This window comes from the organism of the source record quoted next, unplaced genomic scaffold (assembly GCF_019419815.1).
Source record: "Pyrus x bretschneideri cultivar Hongxiangsu unplaced genomic scaffold, Pyrus_bretschneideri_v1 Contig91, whole genome shotgun sequence".
NCBI classification, from domain to species: domain Eukaryota; kingdom Viridiplantae; phylum Streptophyta; class Magnoliopsida; order Rosales; family Rosaceae; genus Pyrus; species Pyrus x bretschneideri.
Window position 1 is genome coordinate 690,221 of NW_025999833.1, and position 14,708 is coordinate 704,928.

A 14,708-nucleotide genomic window follows, 5' to 3' on the forward strand; every position below is an offset into this window, starting at 1 on the left:
GATACCAAAATACAAACACAAACGTGCACCAAATTCATTCAAAAACTGATCTCCGCCACAAGTCAAAAAATTGAAAAGTCTTCAAAACTTGAAATTTCCTCAAACGCCTTCTCGAACAAATTCTATTACAGAAACTAACAAAAATGAGCCAAAAATCTATGCAAAGCTCAAACAAACGAACCAAAAAAAAGTGCAAACACTTCACCATAGTCTCGAACATCAAACTCCGCCTTATGAATGCAGAGTGAACATTCATTGGCTCAAAGACAACTAAATAGGATGGGTAAACAAGCTTTACAACTTGAGCCACAGCTCCCATGCAAATTTGACATCAACAACAAGATTGCTCCAAGTGTCTAGAGGTCATTTTTTCCTCTTAGCGCTTTTAGAAGTCCTTGTTGAACTAACACAGCATGCATCTTCAATTGCCAAATACCAAAGTCATTCATCCCATCGAATTATTCAAATATCAAATTTCCCCAATGACATAGAGAGGTTCATGATGAATGAAAAATAAAGTTTAAGTCGAAACCTAGGGCTCTGATGCCACTTGTTATACTTTTATACGCAAGAGAAAGCGAATTCTAATAAAGTACTAAATATCATCGTAAGCGAAAGTGAAGAAACAATCAATCTCAAAATAAGAACACAAGAGATTAGCGTGGTTTGGAGTAAACATTACATCCACAGGCGAGGCATGGTGAGAAATTTCACTAAACAAATGAAGATTACAAAAGAGTTTTTAAATTCTTACAACTCAAATCCCACAAATTACAAACCCTAAACCAAACGAGTACAGAGCCCAAAACCAACGAAGCAGATTCTCCCAAATTGTTCTCCAACTCTCAAACTCACAAATTGAATCTCACCAAATTACAAAACAAATGAGTCATGAATTTGCCACACTTGGGGGCATCTCGTTAATCTTTTTCTTGCTTGCCTTTGCAGGAAGGTGAATTTGCCTATGGTGGATGACTTTGATTGGTTTGTTATACTACTTATCTCTGATCTGATACGTGGACTAGAAGAAACTAGGGATCGATCTGAACAGCTTGTATTTGTATTTTTGGGTATCCTGAATTCTTGTAGTTTTTTAGTTGCTTCTAGTTGTTTGCGACATTGTCTACAAACTCCAAATTTCATTACCAATGTATTCTTCTGTTTACCAGTCTATAAATTGGCATAGTAATTTACGATATGGTCTTAAGATGCTGAAGAGAGAGTATATGCACAGTACATTTGAGTTACTCCCCTCCTCACGCCCTTTCGCACTCTCGCCATTGCTGCAGGTAGAACCAAATCGACTTGGTGGATCATATCCATGTAAATGCAAGACAAGTTTTTGACGGAACCAATGAAAATCAAGCAGCAGCTAAATCATCAACTGCTCTGCCTGCTGCTACCTTTAGTCAGTACAATGGGTGGAGTTATCGGCTCCATTGTCCTGGTGGCAGCAACAAACTCAAATTGTTAATGCACTACACAATAGCTTAAGAAAAATGCAGTTGATTTACAAGAACCTATATTGCCTCGGTAATTTATACAATGTAAGGAGGGAGATCTACATCGGCATCACGGCATCGACTGAGGTGATATGTGCAATAATTTCAGATACAAAGACAATTCCCGCGGTTAGCCCTCTGCTTCACGAAGTAGGCGTCTTTTGGGTAGTTTAAGCTGCACCGTTACAAAAATTAATTATCACATCCGCCCTGGAAGAATTCACTATAATCAGATTACAATGTTCCTTATTTCCTAACCTTTGATTTTGTAGTCCTCCAGCCTCCCATGTTCTGCTCTTGCGGCGAGTATGAGAATCTATCAAAGGAATTTAGAATGGAGGCTTTATCCCTACTTGAATCAACTGCAGGCAAGAGATCCTACATACAAACAGACTAGGACCGTTATTTAGACGGTCTTGGACATTTATGCTGTAAATCTTCACAAAACAAAAAAATGCTCTGCAAGATGGTTAAGGGAGACTAGCAAATCCATGTTCAATCAAATTTTCAGTAATATTGCCAAAAGAACTTTACTATGGAGTTTCAAATTTCAATATATAAAATCTCGGCCACTTCCACATACTGTTATAACTTAACTGTGAATCCCTGATTCTACGATGACACAAGTCCTAAATTTCTTTTTAGCATTCTAAATACAATTGTAAGATCACATATTACAAACTTACCTTGTCTTCTGGAGCCCTATCACTAGATGCTTCAAGATTTTGAATATGCAACTGTTCTAAGTAAAACAGTATCTGCATCAATTAGGAAACCAAAAAAACAATGAGTCAGGTGAGAAAAAAAAAAGCACCATAGAATACCAGCTACAACCAGTATCCACAAAGATGTAAGAAATTGCATTAACTTCTCAGAAATTGCAAGATTCAGGCAAAATGGGAAATAAATCTAGTGTAGCAACATGCAATCCAGTTTTTTTATTCAAAAAGAAACGATAAAAATACAAGAGCGGACATGAAGTCTGCAAAAGCACAAACAAAACAGGATAAATAGCAAGATCACCCTGACACTTGGAAACGGCGAAAACATTCCAAAAGTAACTAATAGCAGACTACGAAAACATTCCAAAACTAACTAATAGCAGCAATCTAATTACGGAAATTTCTGAGAAAGAAAAATCTCTCAATTCTGTAGCAAAATGTAATCCAGTAACCTACAAAAGTTAAATAGAAACCTACCTTGTTGAGTAAATGAACATTTGACATGTTAGCTGCCATGACCTGTACACCAAGGCAATTGTTGTGACTACTGCAGAAGGGGCAGAAGATGGTACTGAAAACGCATCCATCCTCTTCACACCATATGCCCTGTCCAGTAGCACCTTCAGAATTCAAGAGCCTCTGATCAACTGATGCACTGTCAGTTATAATAACAGGTATTCCTGATGAGGATGTATTTCCTGTGTGAAACTTTAATACATTCATACGAAGAGATTCTAAATGACATTTCGACGAAGAAGATACAGAGCATGCTAGATGTAGCTGATTCTCAGGAAGTCCCAACGGGGTTTTGCAGAGTGAGCAAGAAATTTGTAGTCTTTTATCCATTACACAACCAACTGACGTGGATGAAGCAACACAATTATTAGTCGTGAGAACATGAGGAACATTGGACTTAGATTTGGGTTCTGAACCATTAGTCTCAACACTAAATTCAATTTTGCGATTCGCATCTCTGCTGGCCATTGAGTATTTTACAGAACTAGTAGAATCTGGAGTTTCGGAATCAGGAGCATCAGACTGTCCATTAACAAAGTTGACCAGTGGTGAATACAGTGACTTTCTCCTCTTTTGGGTATGAGAATTAACACTCAAATTCAAAGATGATTCTGTTTCTAGTATCGAGCTGTGCATGTTCAAAGTCACATTCTTTTTAGGAGTTGCTACAAGGCTGCACTGGGCTTTTGGAGAAGCTCTGCAACTATTGGTCAAGGGTACTGATTGAAATGACATTTCATTAGAAGAAGCCTCAATTGTGGTTGAAGTTGAACCAGAATTCTCATCCTTATTTAAGGATCCTGGACTATATACGGAACCGATTCCATCCATGTTAGGGGTTTCTTTGACAATGGAGATGTCTGGATCTGCATCAGAGAATGCCATGGACAAAGATGGCTTTGGGTACCTGAAAAGAAATGAGTTTTGGAGAGTATTGGTAACGGAATGCCGAATGAGAATTAGAAACTGTGCAGGAAAGCAGATTTATCGGTGCCCTTAACTAATACAAGGCCATTATCTCACTTGAGTAATCATTATTTAATTCAGAAAAACACAGCGACACTTACCCTGAATTTTTCTGAGGACAACAATCTAGATCAATTATTTCCTTGCTATGGTCAGCATCCACATCCATTCGCACAAATTGCTGAACTTCCATGCAACCTTGAGATGTCAGTTGGCCATCATGCTTCATTTCAGAATTCTCTGGCAGTTTGCAACAATCGAACTTCTTTAATTTCTGATATTTCACTTTTGTAATTCCTTCATTTTGACCCATAGGGTGAATAATTTCCTCTTTAGCTTCAAAACTCTGTGAAACACTAACCATATTCTTGCTTACTCTTTCCTGCATGAAGGTTAACCAATTTATAATACTTAATATTGTTCAGGGATAAGAAAAGTATCTGAAGAACAGCGGGAGCATGCAGCAAACCTTGACATCACTGAAAAAGGATTTTAATTCCTCCATTGACGTATCAAAGTTGTTATAATGTCTGATGGATTTCTTTAGCCACTTTGACACATATGCTGTATTTCTTTCCTTGTGATAGCGTTCATCTGCTTGGAATAAATTATTAAATTTGTATAAACAATGTTAAAGGGCAGATATAGAAACAACAAAAGACTAATCAATTGCACCCAAAAACCAAAAAGATGTCAAAGAAATTGTGTTTAAAACTTTGAAAAACCTTTTACATTGTGAGCACTTAGAAACCAACAAAAAAAAAATTAAAAAGATATCATGGAATAGTTTGACAGCAAATCACACAAAAGATGAGGCTGAAGTTAGCCAAATGTGAGATTCAAAAACAGCTTTCATAGAATCATCATTGAGCTGACACTGAGAGTTTAAAGTCTGAATACAAAATATTCTAGTTGATAAATTTTCCTAAAAACTACTTCTGTTGAGAAAATTATCTGTGATTTTAAGAGATAAGATCATATGTTCAAGAACAGTTACCTAATAAGATGACAGCTCCATAATCAAACCTATGGCGAATGCAACGTCCTACAGAAATAAAGAAGCCAGTTAATACAGATTTAAAATAAATCATCAGATGGTGCACAGAAAACTTTCAAATGAGGTTTGGTGGAAAAATTTCTACGCTTAGTGATGAGTCATCTTATACACAAATATATGTTAAGTTAATCCACTTTGAAAAGGTAGGGATTACCTGCAGCTTGATTTAGAGCTCGAAAGGCTTGCTGGCAATACCACTCGTTCCCACTCAAAAGGCTTTTGGATGACTTATGTGTATCATTATACTTCTGCTTTAAGACAACTTGAATATCATTTCTGAAAAGAGGTTGAGAGCAATCAGCGAACTGTTACTCATAAGACATATCTGTTCCAAAACAAATACAAAAACGAGAAGTTCTTACATGTTGGGAAACGGAATCCCGACAATTATCTGAGATAGTTAAGATAAATAGACAATCACATAAATATATGACCACTGTATTACTGTATTAGCCAATCCAATTAACCAAAGATTATGATGTCTAAGCTCATCAGTCTCCTCCCCATTGAGAGCAAACACCAATCTCCCCTTCCCCTCCCTCCCTCCCTCCCCCACCTCGAAATATAAATCACACTACCAAAAGACAGAAAAGGATACCACCGCCCGAGCATTGTCATCTGAAAAATCAATTCCTTCTGAAACCTGCAAGCATAAACATAATGATTGAGCATGTGCAAACTTAACAAAACACCCTATCATTATTTTTTATGTAGGACCACAATAGTGTGCACCTTTCCTCGGCACACAGCAAGAAAAGCAGCTCCATCAGAGTTACTTTTTCGTGGACACTTGAACGCAGCAAACTGACTTTTTTTTGCTATCTTGTTGGCACTTTTCTTTGCCCCAAAAACTGGTTTATTACCCTTACGAATTGAATCATAATAACCCTTCAAAACAGCATCAAATTCCTCCTGGTCTCCTCCTCTTGGCTCTGCACTAAGCAATAACAACTAAGCAGTACAATCCAACACAGAATAACAATAAAGAAAAATCAACAATGAGCTCCAAGTCTTGCATTCATGCAGAAATACCATGAAACGAATAAAGTATAAACACAATCTCACAGGGAATTTCTAAAGGAATGTTTCGTGAAGCATAATATAAGTAGTGAGTGAGTAAGCGAACAAAAAAAGCCTCACCAACAAAAAGGTTCTTTTTTTCATTTAACTGAGACCATTGTCCTGTTCCATGCCAACGCTTGCATAGTTTTCCCATCAGCTTATAACTTGGGAAGAACACGAGACACCCACCTGGAACAATCTTGAAAATTTCTTCCAAGGATTTTCCGAGTGCATCCTTCACAGTAACATAAAATAACAATATTAGTTTACAAAGCAGAAATTAAACTATAAATCATTTCAAAATTTGGTCAAACTACCTGGAAGGCATATTCATCTGCTGTCTTATAACTTGCATTCAATGGTAAGTTACCTGGGCCAGTAGAAATAACAGCAGGCCAAACCTGCAGGGAAAAAGCTAAAACCTTATACCTACAAGAACTATGCAAGCAGAAAGAATGGATGACCAGTAAGGGACAAAGAATTAATATACTTGTGATTCAACATCAATAACATGTGGAGCTTCCAGAGTTGTTCCAAACCGAAGACCAAGCTCAGATGAAAAGGAATTCATAGGTGACAGAGTCCTAAGTTAAAAAAAAAAAGATTGGTCAGGTGTATGATTACTGTGAAAAGTATCTTACCTAGAGGCAAGCAATGCAACAAAAGTGCAGGAAACCAGACCATGAGAAGCATCAGTCACCAATATAAAACAGGCAAAAACATTCATTTGGACAAATAGTTATAAAAATACAATTGTACAAATTCGCCTGCACTATACTAACCCTGATGTTAAAATGACTGACAAGGAAAGATCAGCAATATCTTTAAACACAACAGCAGGATTCAAACACCACAAACTTAAGGTATGCGTCCAATCGCCAGAAGCTCCTGATACAACATCAGAATCCATATTTTATCAAACTGCAGCTCCCATAAAGATATTTTTATGAGAAATAATGAGATAAAAAAAAATGCAATACAAAAAGTGAACTAGAGGTCCACAAAAAAATTATACAACCCACAAGGACAAAACCAAAGTACCCTCGCAATGTAATTCAACTCACCGAACAAGCTACAGAAGCTCCCCAATTTAATAAAATAATAGAACTTACAGATCCCTGAAGGCTAGAGAAGGAAGCCCACAATGATGCCCAAATCCAACTTTCCCAAGAGCTTTCTTCTACATCCCCACTATAGCTCTCAAAGATACCTATTTCTCTCCAAGAAAATTACCCAAATGACAGCTACCACAGTGGAATTCCACAACATTCTTGCCTTTCTTCCACCACTAAAAGACATACTTTACAGAAAGAATGTTTAATGGGTAACATGAAAACAAATTTGAAAAATGCCTCTGCTTTACCAACTACACGATTAATTTGGATGAAAATCAAACTACTAGACAGAGAAGACCCAATGAAAAAGATTAGGCACGTGTTCTATATCACTATCCTCAAAGATAACCAGATAACAGCTATTAATTGCTTACCAGCATCTCTTTTAACATATCGTTGTAAAGCAAGCTGAAAATCAACCATATGACAGCCATTTCTTGAGAAAAAGTAAGTAAGCGAAGAGAACAATCCTGTGTGACATTATCAAAGAAGATCAACCAATATATTTAGTGAGGGTAAACTTAAGACATTTATACTTAAAAACTACAAGGTTTTACCTTCCAATATCACAACAGCCATGCCACTTAGATGTGGTATATCTGATTCTGTATCTGTAGCAGCTTTGAATGCCTGAAAAAGAAAACACACTTTGACACAGAACAAAATAGTGTGTAATGGGAGAAACTATTGTATCTAAATTACCTTCACAGCACATTCAAGTAAGATTGGGAAGCACTGCTGTGATACATTAGCTTCTTGGAGCTCTCTCAAAGCCTTATCGCCAGTCCAACTGTGACATACAATAAAAACCAAACAAAGAAAAATTAAAAGACCAGTCTAAAATTATTCAAAATGCTAGATTTCCAAACCTGAAATACAAACACTTCTCACCCTATCGGTAATTGTTTAAAGAAATTTTAAGAATTAACATAAAGAGTGAAAGATCAAATTACTTGTTTACATTTTTTTTATACAAGATTGCAAAGTGAAAGGTACCCCATAATTGCATGAACTATTTTTTTTTTTTAAATTACTTGAAAATATTATAGTTAACGGATCAATGATAAATTGATAATTGAGGAAAAAATCAACCAAAATTCTTACCAAGAGACATAGTACTGAAATTCACGCTTTTCCAATTTATTTTTCCTTTGCTCAATCCAACTTATGAGGCCCTATGGATATGTTTCACTCATTAATGACCACAGAATCACAAAACAGTTACTTGAAACAATTGCAAGAAGTATGTATGAAACCAAACCTGTATTGTTTCGTATAGAGGTTGGTATACCAAAACATCAACTGGGCAAAGCTGCTCTAGTTCTATCTGCACTTCTTTAGAAGGTATGACAACTAGATAAGAAATAGAAAGTGACATTGAAAGAAAATATTACTAGTTTAGTGTCCTACTGTGCAAAATGTCTTCGTCAATATCAACACTGCCAGCATCACGAGCAACATCTTCTATATTGCTGCAAACAAGTAATTTAAAAGACCTCTTGAGAAAGTCTCACAGACCCAAGCATGAAAGTCTTAATTAAAACAAGTTCAGAAAATTTTAAAAGGCAAGTGATTTCAACAAACCCTATATTTCACATTCTACGCACCCCATTTTAATTTTAACCATTGATTCTCCTTTGATTGTTCAATGTCAGGGCTAAAATTAGAACAGGGGAGTGTAAGAGGTGAAAAAAGGTGTGTTGAAATCATTTCCAAATTTAAAATTTACGCAAATAAAATAGGGAAATATCTCCTTTTATTTTGTATCCTGCAGCCAAAAAGAATCCATATAATGAAGCACCAAGTTAATGGGGAATCTTTTGACTTAATAATCAACATATTCTAATTTATAGCAGTGATATGTAGCAGGAAAACGCATAATATTAACAAGGGAATTCCTCATTTTATGATTAAGTACAACTGGAAATTGGAAAATGCAGAATCTTCATTTACCTCTTAAATAGTGTTGCAAAGAAATACAAGGGGTGTCAAACAGAATATAACTTCAAGTAGAAAGAATGTTTGAAACAAAGAGAAGATCAATCACAATAATGCTGCAACTCATATTGCTTATACTCAGAAAACTGAGCAAGGTGAAAAAAAGAAAAGAAAACAAATATATACACAAAGTGGTACAACATACTGGGCTTCGTCGAGAACAACAATGGATCCCTTAATATCTACTTCCATTGCTCCCCGAATTACTGGATTAATGATGTAGTTATATGGGCAAAAAACCAACTCTGCATCGTCTGACAAAGATCGTGCTGCATAATATGAACAACCTGAAAAGTGACGAGTATCTCAGCCAAATGTAACCATAGCAGTATACACAGTGTACATGCTAGACACATAACAACAAAGCAGACCTTTCACAGATTTTCCAACTTTTACAAGATCTTCAATATCATGGGCCTCATGGCAGCCTCCTTTCTGAAGTGATGGATGGCCTTTGATTTTGTTTACATTTCTGTTAGCAAGAGAGATTGTCATACGATTACACTCCTAATTAATTGTTCTAAATGCTCTGAAGTACATCTGCTGTGTAACCGAACACAAATAAGATAATGGAAGCACAAAAATAAAAAAAAAGTAACTCACTTAAATTCTAAGCATCCAACCTCTCGGTTCTTCAAAAGCAGCTTACTGACAAATCAAATAACAGATTTTAGACAGAAACATAAAAGGAGATCATAAAAAAGAGTACCAATATATGTTAAAAGTGCACCATTCTTCATCAATATTCTCTCTCCCATGTACTTGTGCATTTGTGCAGTAATGCTTCCTTGACGCCTGGATAAAATAAAAATGGTGAAAAACAAGCATGCAAACAAGAAAGGTGTGGTGCATCTCAGTGTAAGTTTAGACTGCACCAACTTTGATGGTAGAAACTTAGTCAGGAATTTCTAGCAAAGAGAGAAAAATGAAAAAACAGTAACAGAGGAACTTAATAATTATTTCTGCTGTATGGACTACATTTGGGTGAATAGTTAAATACACAGATATCATGTAACTGAAACATTCATCTTAAGCAATGTCGGTACTCTTCATCTGACCATATCCAGATTTCTACACAAGACAGATGCTTGTGCAAACTTCAACATTCGAACCTTCATTTTTCAGTTAAAACTTAAATAAAGTGTAAACTCTGAACGCTGAAGTAGTTGGAAATATCAATGCTCCTTAACGACAAATCTTTATAGGAGCGATCAGATCAACATTAACAATGAACATAAAAGGAATGGACTAAACTTACTAGCACTGCCATAGGCACCCGGTAGGAAGTTTTCCGATACTCACGTATCACTTGAGAAATTTGAGAGTGTGTCCTCCTAAATGGACGTGAAAAAATAGATGATCGTTAGGTTAGTCTAATAAATTTGACACTCAATGGTACTTCAAAGCTCATAGTTATCAATTCTACTGCTGGACCTGGACTAATAAAATGATAAGCAAATCAAAGGATCATTCCATGTAGCTACTAGATGTGAAACAAGTCCAGAATCATCAAGTTTAGCAAGCAATATGCCGAAAAATTGAAATATCTCTAACATCTTTCATTTCAAAGGCTCGTTTTCATGATAAGAAAGCAGATTTCTCACTCTAAGGTTAGTTCTGCAACAAAATTAAATAAGCAAACAACTTACGATGCATAGTATATGGTAGGTGTTGCCTTTTTCTTTTCATCCTTATTGTTTGCCAAGGATTGCTTTGTCTTTGCCTTCTCCGATAACTGAACACCTATAAATAAAAATTACACATTTAACAATTAATGAACAGAAGTAGCAGCTCTAAGCATCTATACTATATGTATTTTAATTTGTATCCAATAAAAACTAAGTGGACTCTTTGAAATTGACATCGGAATCTAACGGGTGAATAGAAAATCAAGAACAAAAAAATATAAATTTAGGGTTTAACGTGATGGCACACACTTGAAGGTTCCTCTTCGGGAACAAATCCGCCGCCGTGAGCCGCCGGATCGGTCATGGCCTTGGGATCGGGCTTGGAATGCAAGAGATTGGCGAACTGATTCTTGGACTTATAAGCCTGTTGCCAAGCGAGAGTGGAGCAGAGAAGAGAAAGCGATTTTCCGGTTCCGGTCGGAGACTCGAGCAATGCGTGGCAATGACCGTCTCTGTGAGCTCGATCGAGAGTGGAGATGACCCTGCTCATGAATGCCAGCTGGGCACCGTACGGGTGGTACGGGAACTCCACCTGGACGCCTCCAATTTGGTACCCATTCTTGGAGGTTTTAGTGGTAGGGTTAGGGTTTCTTCCGGGAGTTGCAGACACCATTTTTGGGTGCTTTGGTGCGGAAATTAAAGTCTGGGAATGAAGGAATCGAAGGGTTTTATGAGTGTGAGACCGTGGGGTTATTTAGGCGGCAAAATTAGGAGCGCAAACCCTTTTTGTTTTTTCTTTCTACTTTTTTTTGGGCAACGCCCAAATTATTCATTTATAAAAGTATCTTAAAAACATGTTAAATTTTAAACACAAAATTCAAATTTGACACTCTACATAACAATCAGACATCTTTTAAAATTTTGTTCTCTATTTAAATTAAATTATTATTTTATTGTATTATTTTTTTTATAATTTTTGTTTTATATTTTAAATTTTACATATATAAATAACTTTTATAATTTCAGCAAAAAATATATAAATAGTTCGTAATGAATGATTTGGCATTATTTTTTCCTATTTATCAAAATTAACTTTTACAATTGCGAAACCCAAGTCATGTTGGAATTCCTTCTTGTTTCAATCTTGTATTGCATAAATTGAACTTTTGTGATTGTGTGGATCAAGATCGAAGACAAATCTCACCCCACCTCTTCGGAGGCTCCCAAATTTTAGCCCATTCCACTTCTTCTTCCCTTTCAACCCAAATCCCAACCCCTTCTAGATTTTCCAAACCCCACCCCACCTCTTCAAAAGCCCTCAAATCCCATCTTGACAATGGAGATGAGCTTGACCGGCCGACACAATAAGTGATCGGCCAGAGGCACAAAGAGAGAAGACGACGACGAAAAGGGAGAAAGCAAGGGCAATGAGAAGAGTTTTGGGGGACTATGCAAACGATTAGAGACGGGGATGTGGTTGGAATTACGGATCGGGAACGAAGAACTTTGAAGCTTTTGGAATTGTAGGTGGAAGGAATTAAAAATGATGAAGAAGATGATATTGTATCGTTTGGTATGCAGACGGGACGGGACGGAACGGAATGGGACGGGACAGGACGGGACAGGACGGAACGGAACGGAGCGGGAGTAAAGATGCCATCGGATGGAAACAAGGAGGAAGAAGAAGGAGACGGAGAGGTTATAATTTTGTGTTCCATGGATGTGGAACGTGTCGTTCCAGGGGGGTGAGGTGGAACGAAAATTCACCCAAAACTCGTCCCGTGGAACAGCTCGTTCCACCCATTTTAGGCGCACCAAACGTGGGACGGAACGCCTTGTCCCACTCTGTTTCGTCCCTTCCCACGTACCAAACGGTACCTGTAGGAAGGTGGATCGGTGACAGCAAGGGTGTGGGCTTCTATTCCAGGTTATACCACATTCATATTTGATCTTTCAGTTGAAAAATTTTGTTGTTGTCTTTTATGACCGTTGACGTTGATTTGGACATTTTGACATCTCTTTTGGAGATGCTCTAATTTGACTTTCAATCACTACAAATTTACGGGGGTTGTCAATTTGAATTTCAGAGAATTTTAATAGATTTTTTTAAGTGACAAATTTCAAAAGATTTTAATAGAATCTAAAAGTTCTCAAAGGACTTTGGCAGATTTATATGGATTTGTATTAGAGATTTGTATGGATTCTTTCATGAATTTCTTAGGATTTTTTATACTTTTCAGGAGAGGCCGCCCACATTGAGGGAGTTTCGCTAGCTTCAAACTCTTCTAATGGCACTCATCTTCTTCCTTCATCATTCTTGGTGTCGGAACTTAGAGGTTCGCTCTTTCAGAAACGTAGAGAATCCATTATTCCATCCTCTTTCAAGAAATTCATGGAGTAAAGAAGCTAGGAATGAAGGCCCTTCTCTAAAGGGTGATTAGCCTTTACTTATGCAAAGAGGATTCGACAAAGGTATAAGAAATCTCAACTCCTTTCTTTAAGATTTGAGTTGGCAGAACCACATTGAAGCAACCTTCCTTCATTTCCTTTTTCTTATTGGATTTCGACCTACCCATGTTGCTGCTCTTATCTTCTTTTGTCTTTTCCCGTTCATTATCCTTATCTTTGGCATAAAGGCTTTGAGAGCTCTCAGTTATATCATCCAGTTTAGCATAGGACTGAAGGGCTTGACTTATGTCTTCGAGCTTCAGAGACTCCTTTACAAACATTAGAGTTGTTCGAAAGAGCTTGAAAGTCAAAGGTAGAGACCTCAATAAGATGATAGCCATATCATCATCTTTGTAAGTTTGTTCGACCTTCTGATGATTGGCTATGCAATTCTAGACCCTGCATATGTGATATGAATATCACCTATTTCTTCTAGTCGAAGCCTGAATAATTCATCTTTGAGAAAAAGTTCGTTGCACACAGTTTTGCCCATATAAACATGCTTCAACTTGTCCCATGCTTCCTTAACGATTGTCTTTTCTGTGATATGGGACCTAACTGATCTTGTGAGTTGGGTCTTGATGGTGTTTTTGGCCTTCTTGAGAACCTTGATGCATGCCTCTGATGTCATGGTTGTAGGCTTCTCACCAACGAGTACATCATCCAAATCCTAGTATTAGTACATTATTCATCATTGTTTGCCAGTTCGTGAAGTTATCATTGCCATCAAAAGGGATGTTATGGTTGTCGGCTTCTCACCAACGAGTGCATCATCCATAACCTAGTATTAGTACATTATTCATCATTGTTTGCCAGTTCGTGAAGTTATCATTGCCATCAAAAGGTTTTAGTGCATGCCTTAGGTCCACGGTCGTCTTTCCTTTTGACATCGTAGAACACTTTGAACCAAGCACTCGATACTAAATGTTGTGTCACGGGCTCCATAAGTGTCAACTACTACGGCTGTCGTGCACCAATATTATCCCTACTTAAACACCTAGGCTCAATCCCCTGGGTGGTATCTAGCCAATGAACCTTAAGTGTGAGATTTTATCTTGAAAGGCCTCGATGCAATTAGAAGTGGACACATATATTTAAACCTTAGAGTATTGTCGTACTTCTCTAATGTGGAACTCTCTCCACACACATATTGGATTATATCGAGCCAACCTTTTACACCAACAATTACTTCCTTTCTAGCTTCGAGCAAAACAATGTGCTCTGCCTTTGTGGTGGACAAAGCTGTAATTGGTTGTAGTAGTGCCCTCTAACTAATTATCCTTCTGCACATGTAAACGCATAACCAAAAGTTGACATTCTCTAGTCCAAGTCCCCTGCATAATAGACATCCACATTTCCAAACACCCCACATTTTTTTTAGCTTTTCAAACATGATCCCTTATCGCCAAGAACCTTTCAAGTAACGCAGAATCCACTTGACTGCATCCCAATGTTGTTTTCCTAGATTTTGTCATGTACTTGGAAATGATGTTGAGTGCTTGAGCTAGGTTGGGTCGTGTGCATACTATTGCATACAACAGCCCAAGACACTAGCATAAAGCACCTTCTTTATCGGTTGTTTCTCTTTTGTGGACTTAAGACATTGTTGCCCACTTAATCTAAAGTGAGCCATCAAAGGAGTTGAAACTACTTTTGATTCTTTCCTAATCGTTTTAGGAGAACAATCGGTGCAC

General features: G+C 37.2%; 1 protein-coding gene across 6 annotated transcripts; it reads right to left on the reverse strand.

The window, feature by feature from the left end:
- Nucleotides 1–693: 693 nt before the first annotated feature.
- LOC103952907 (Fanconi anemia group J protein homolog) lies at nucleotides 694–11,510 on the reverse strand. Of its 6 annotated transcripts, none has more exons than XR_007255487.1 (29): nucleotides 10,876–11,509; nucleotides 10,588–10,681; nucleotides 10,197–10,272; nucleotides 9,669–9,733; nucleotides 9,542–9,586; nucleotides 9,310–9,410; nucleotides 9,084–9,225; nucleotides 8,351–8,412; nucleotides 8,202–8,272; nucleotides 8,045–8,115; nucleotides 7,643–7,730; nucleotides 7,498–7,570; nucleotides 7,315–7,410; nucleotides 6,608–6,713; nucleotides 6,316–6,409; nucleotides 6,143–6,226; nucleotides 5,904–6,060; nucleotides 5,496–5,695; nucleotides 5,362–5,406; nucleotides 5,126–5,154; nucleotides 4,918–5,039; nucleotides 4,704–4,751; nucleotides 4,176–4,300; nucleotides 3,808–4,088; nucleotides 2,702–3,647; nucleotides 2,189–2,260; nucleotides 1,761–1,880; nucleotides 1,566–1,677; nucleotides 694–1,444 (listed from the first exon to the last, which is right to left on the reverse strand). XR_007255487.1 is itself a non-coding variant. In XM_009364595.3 (28 exons), the coding sequence occupies exons 1-28, from the start codon at nucleotides 11,237–11,239 to the stop codon at nucleotides 1,633–1,635; spliced, it is 3,825 nt and encodes a 1,274-aa protein (XP_009362870.2). In that variant the 5' UTR covers nucleotides 11,240–11,508; the 3' UTR covers nucleotides 694–1,632. The 6 variants fall into 6 exon arrangements, 2 of the variants coding, with proteins under 2 accessions (XP_009362870.2, XP_048432810.1); XR_007255488.1 differs by having other exon boundaries at nucleotides 6,196–6,240; nucleotides 8,202–8,275; XR_007255485.1 differs by having other exon boundaries at nucleotides 8,202–8,275; nucleotides 10,876–11,508.
- Nucleotides 11,511–14,708: the final 3,198 nt, after the last annotated feature.

What these genes read in the sequence shown, in the direction of transcription:
- LOC103952907 (XM_009364595.3), bottom strand. Translation starts at nt 11,239, where the DNA reads ATGGTGTCTGCAACTCCCGGAAGAAACCCTAACCCTACCACTAAAACC. An exon ending in GAGAATATTGATGAAGAATG is followed by an intron (nt 9,587 to 9,668) that starts GTGCACTTTTAA and finishes TTGATTTGTCAG; the next exon opens with TAAGCTGCTTTTGAAGAACC. An exon ending in ATGTTCATTTACTCAACAAG is followed by an intron (nt 2,261 to 2,701) that starts GTAGGTTTCTAT and finishes TAATTGATGCAG; the next exon opens with ATACTGTTTTACTTAGAACA.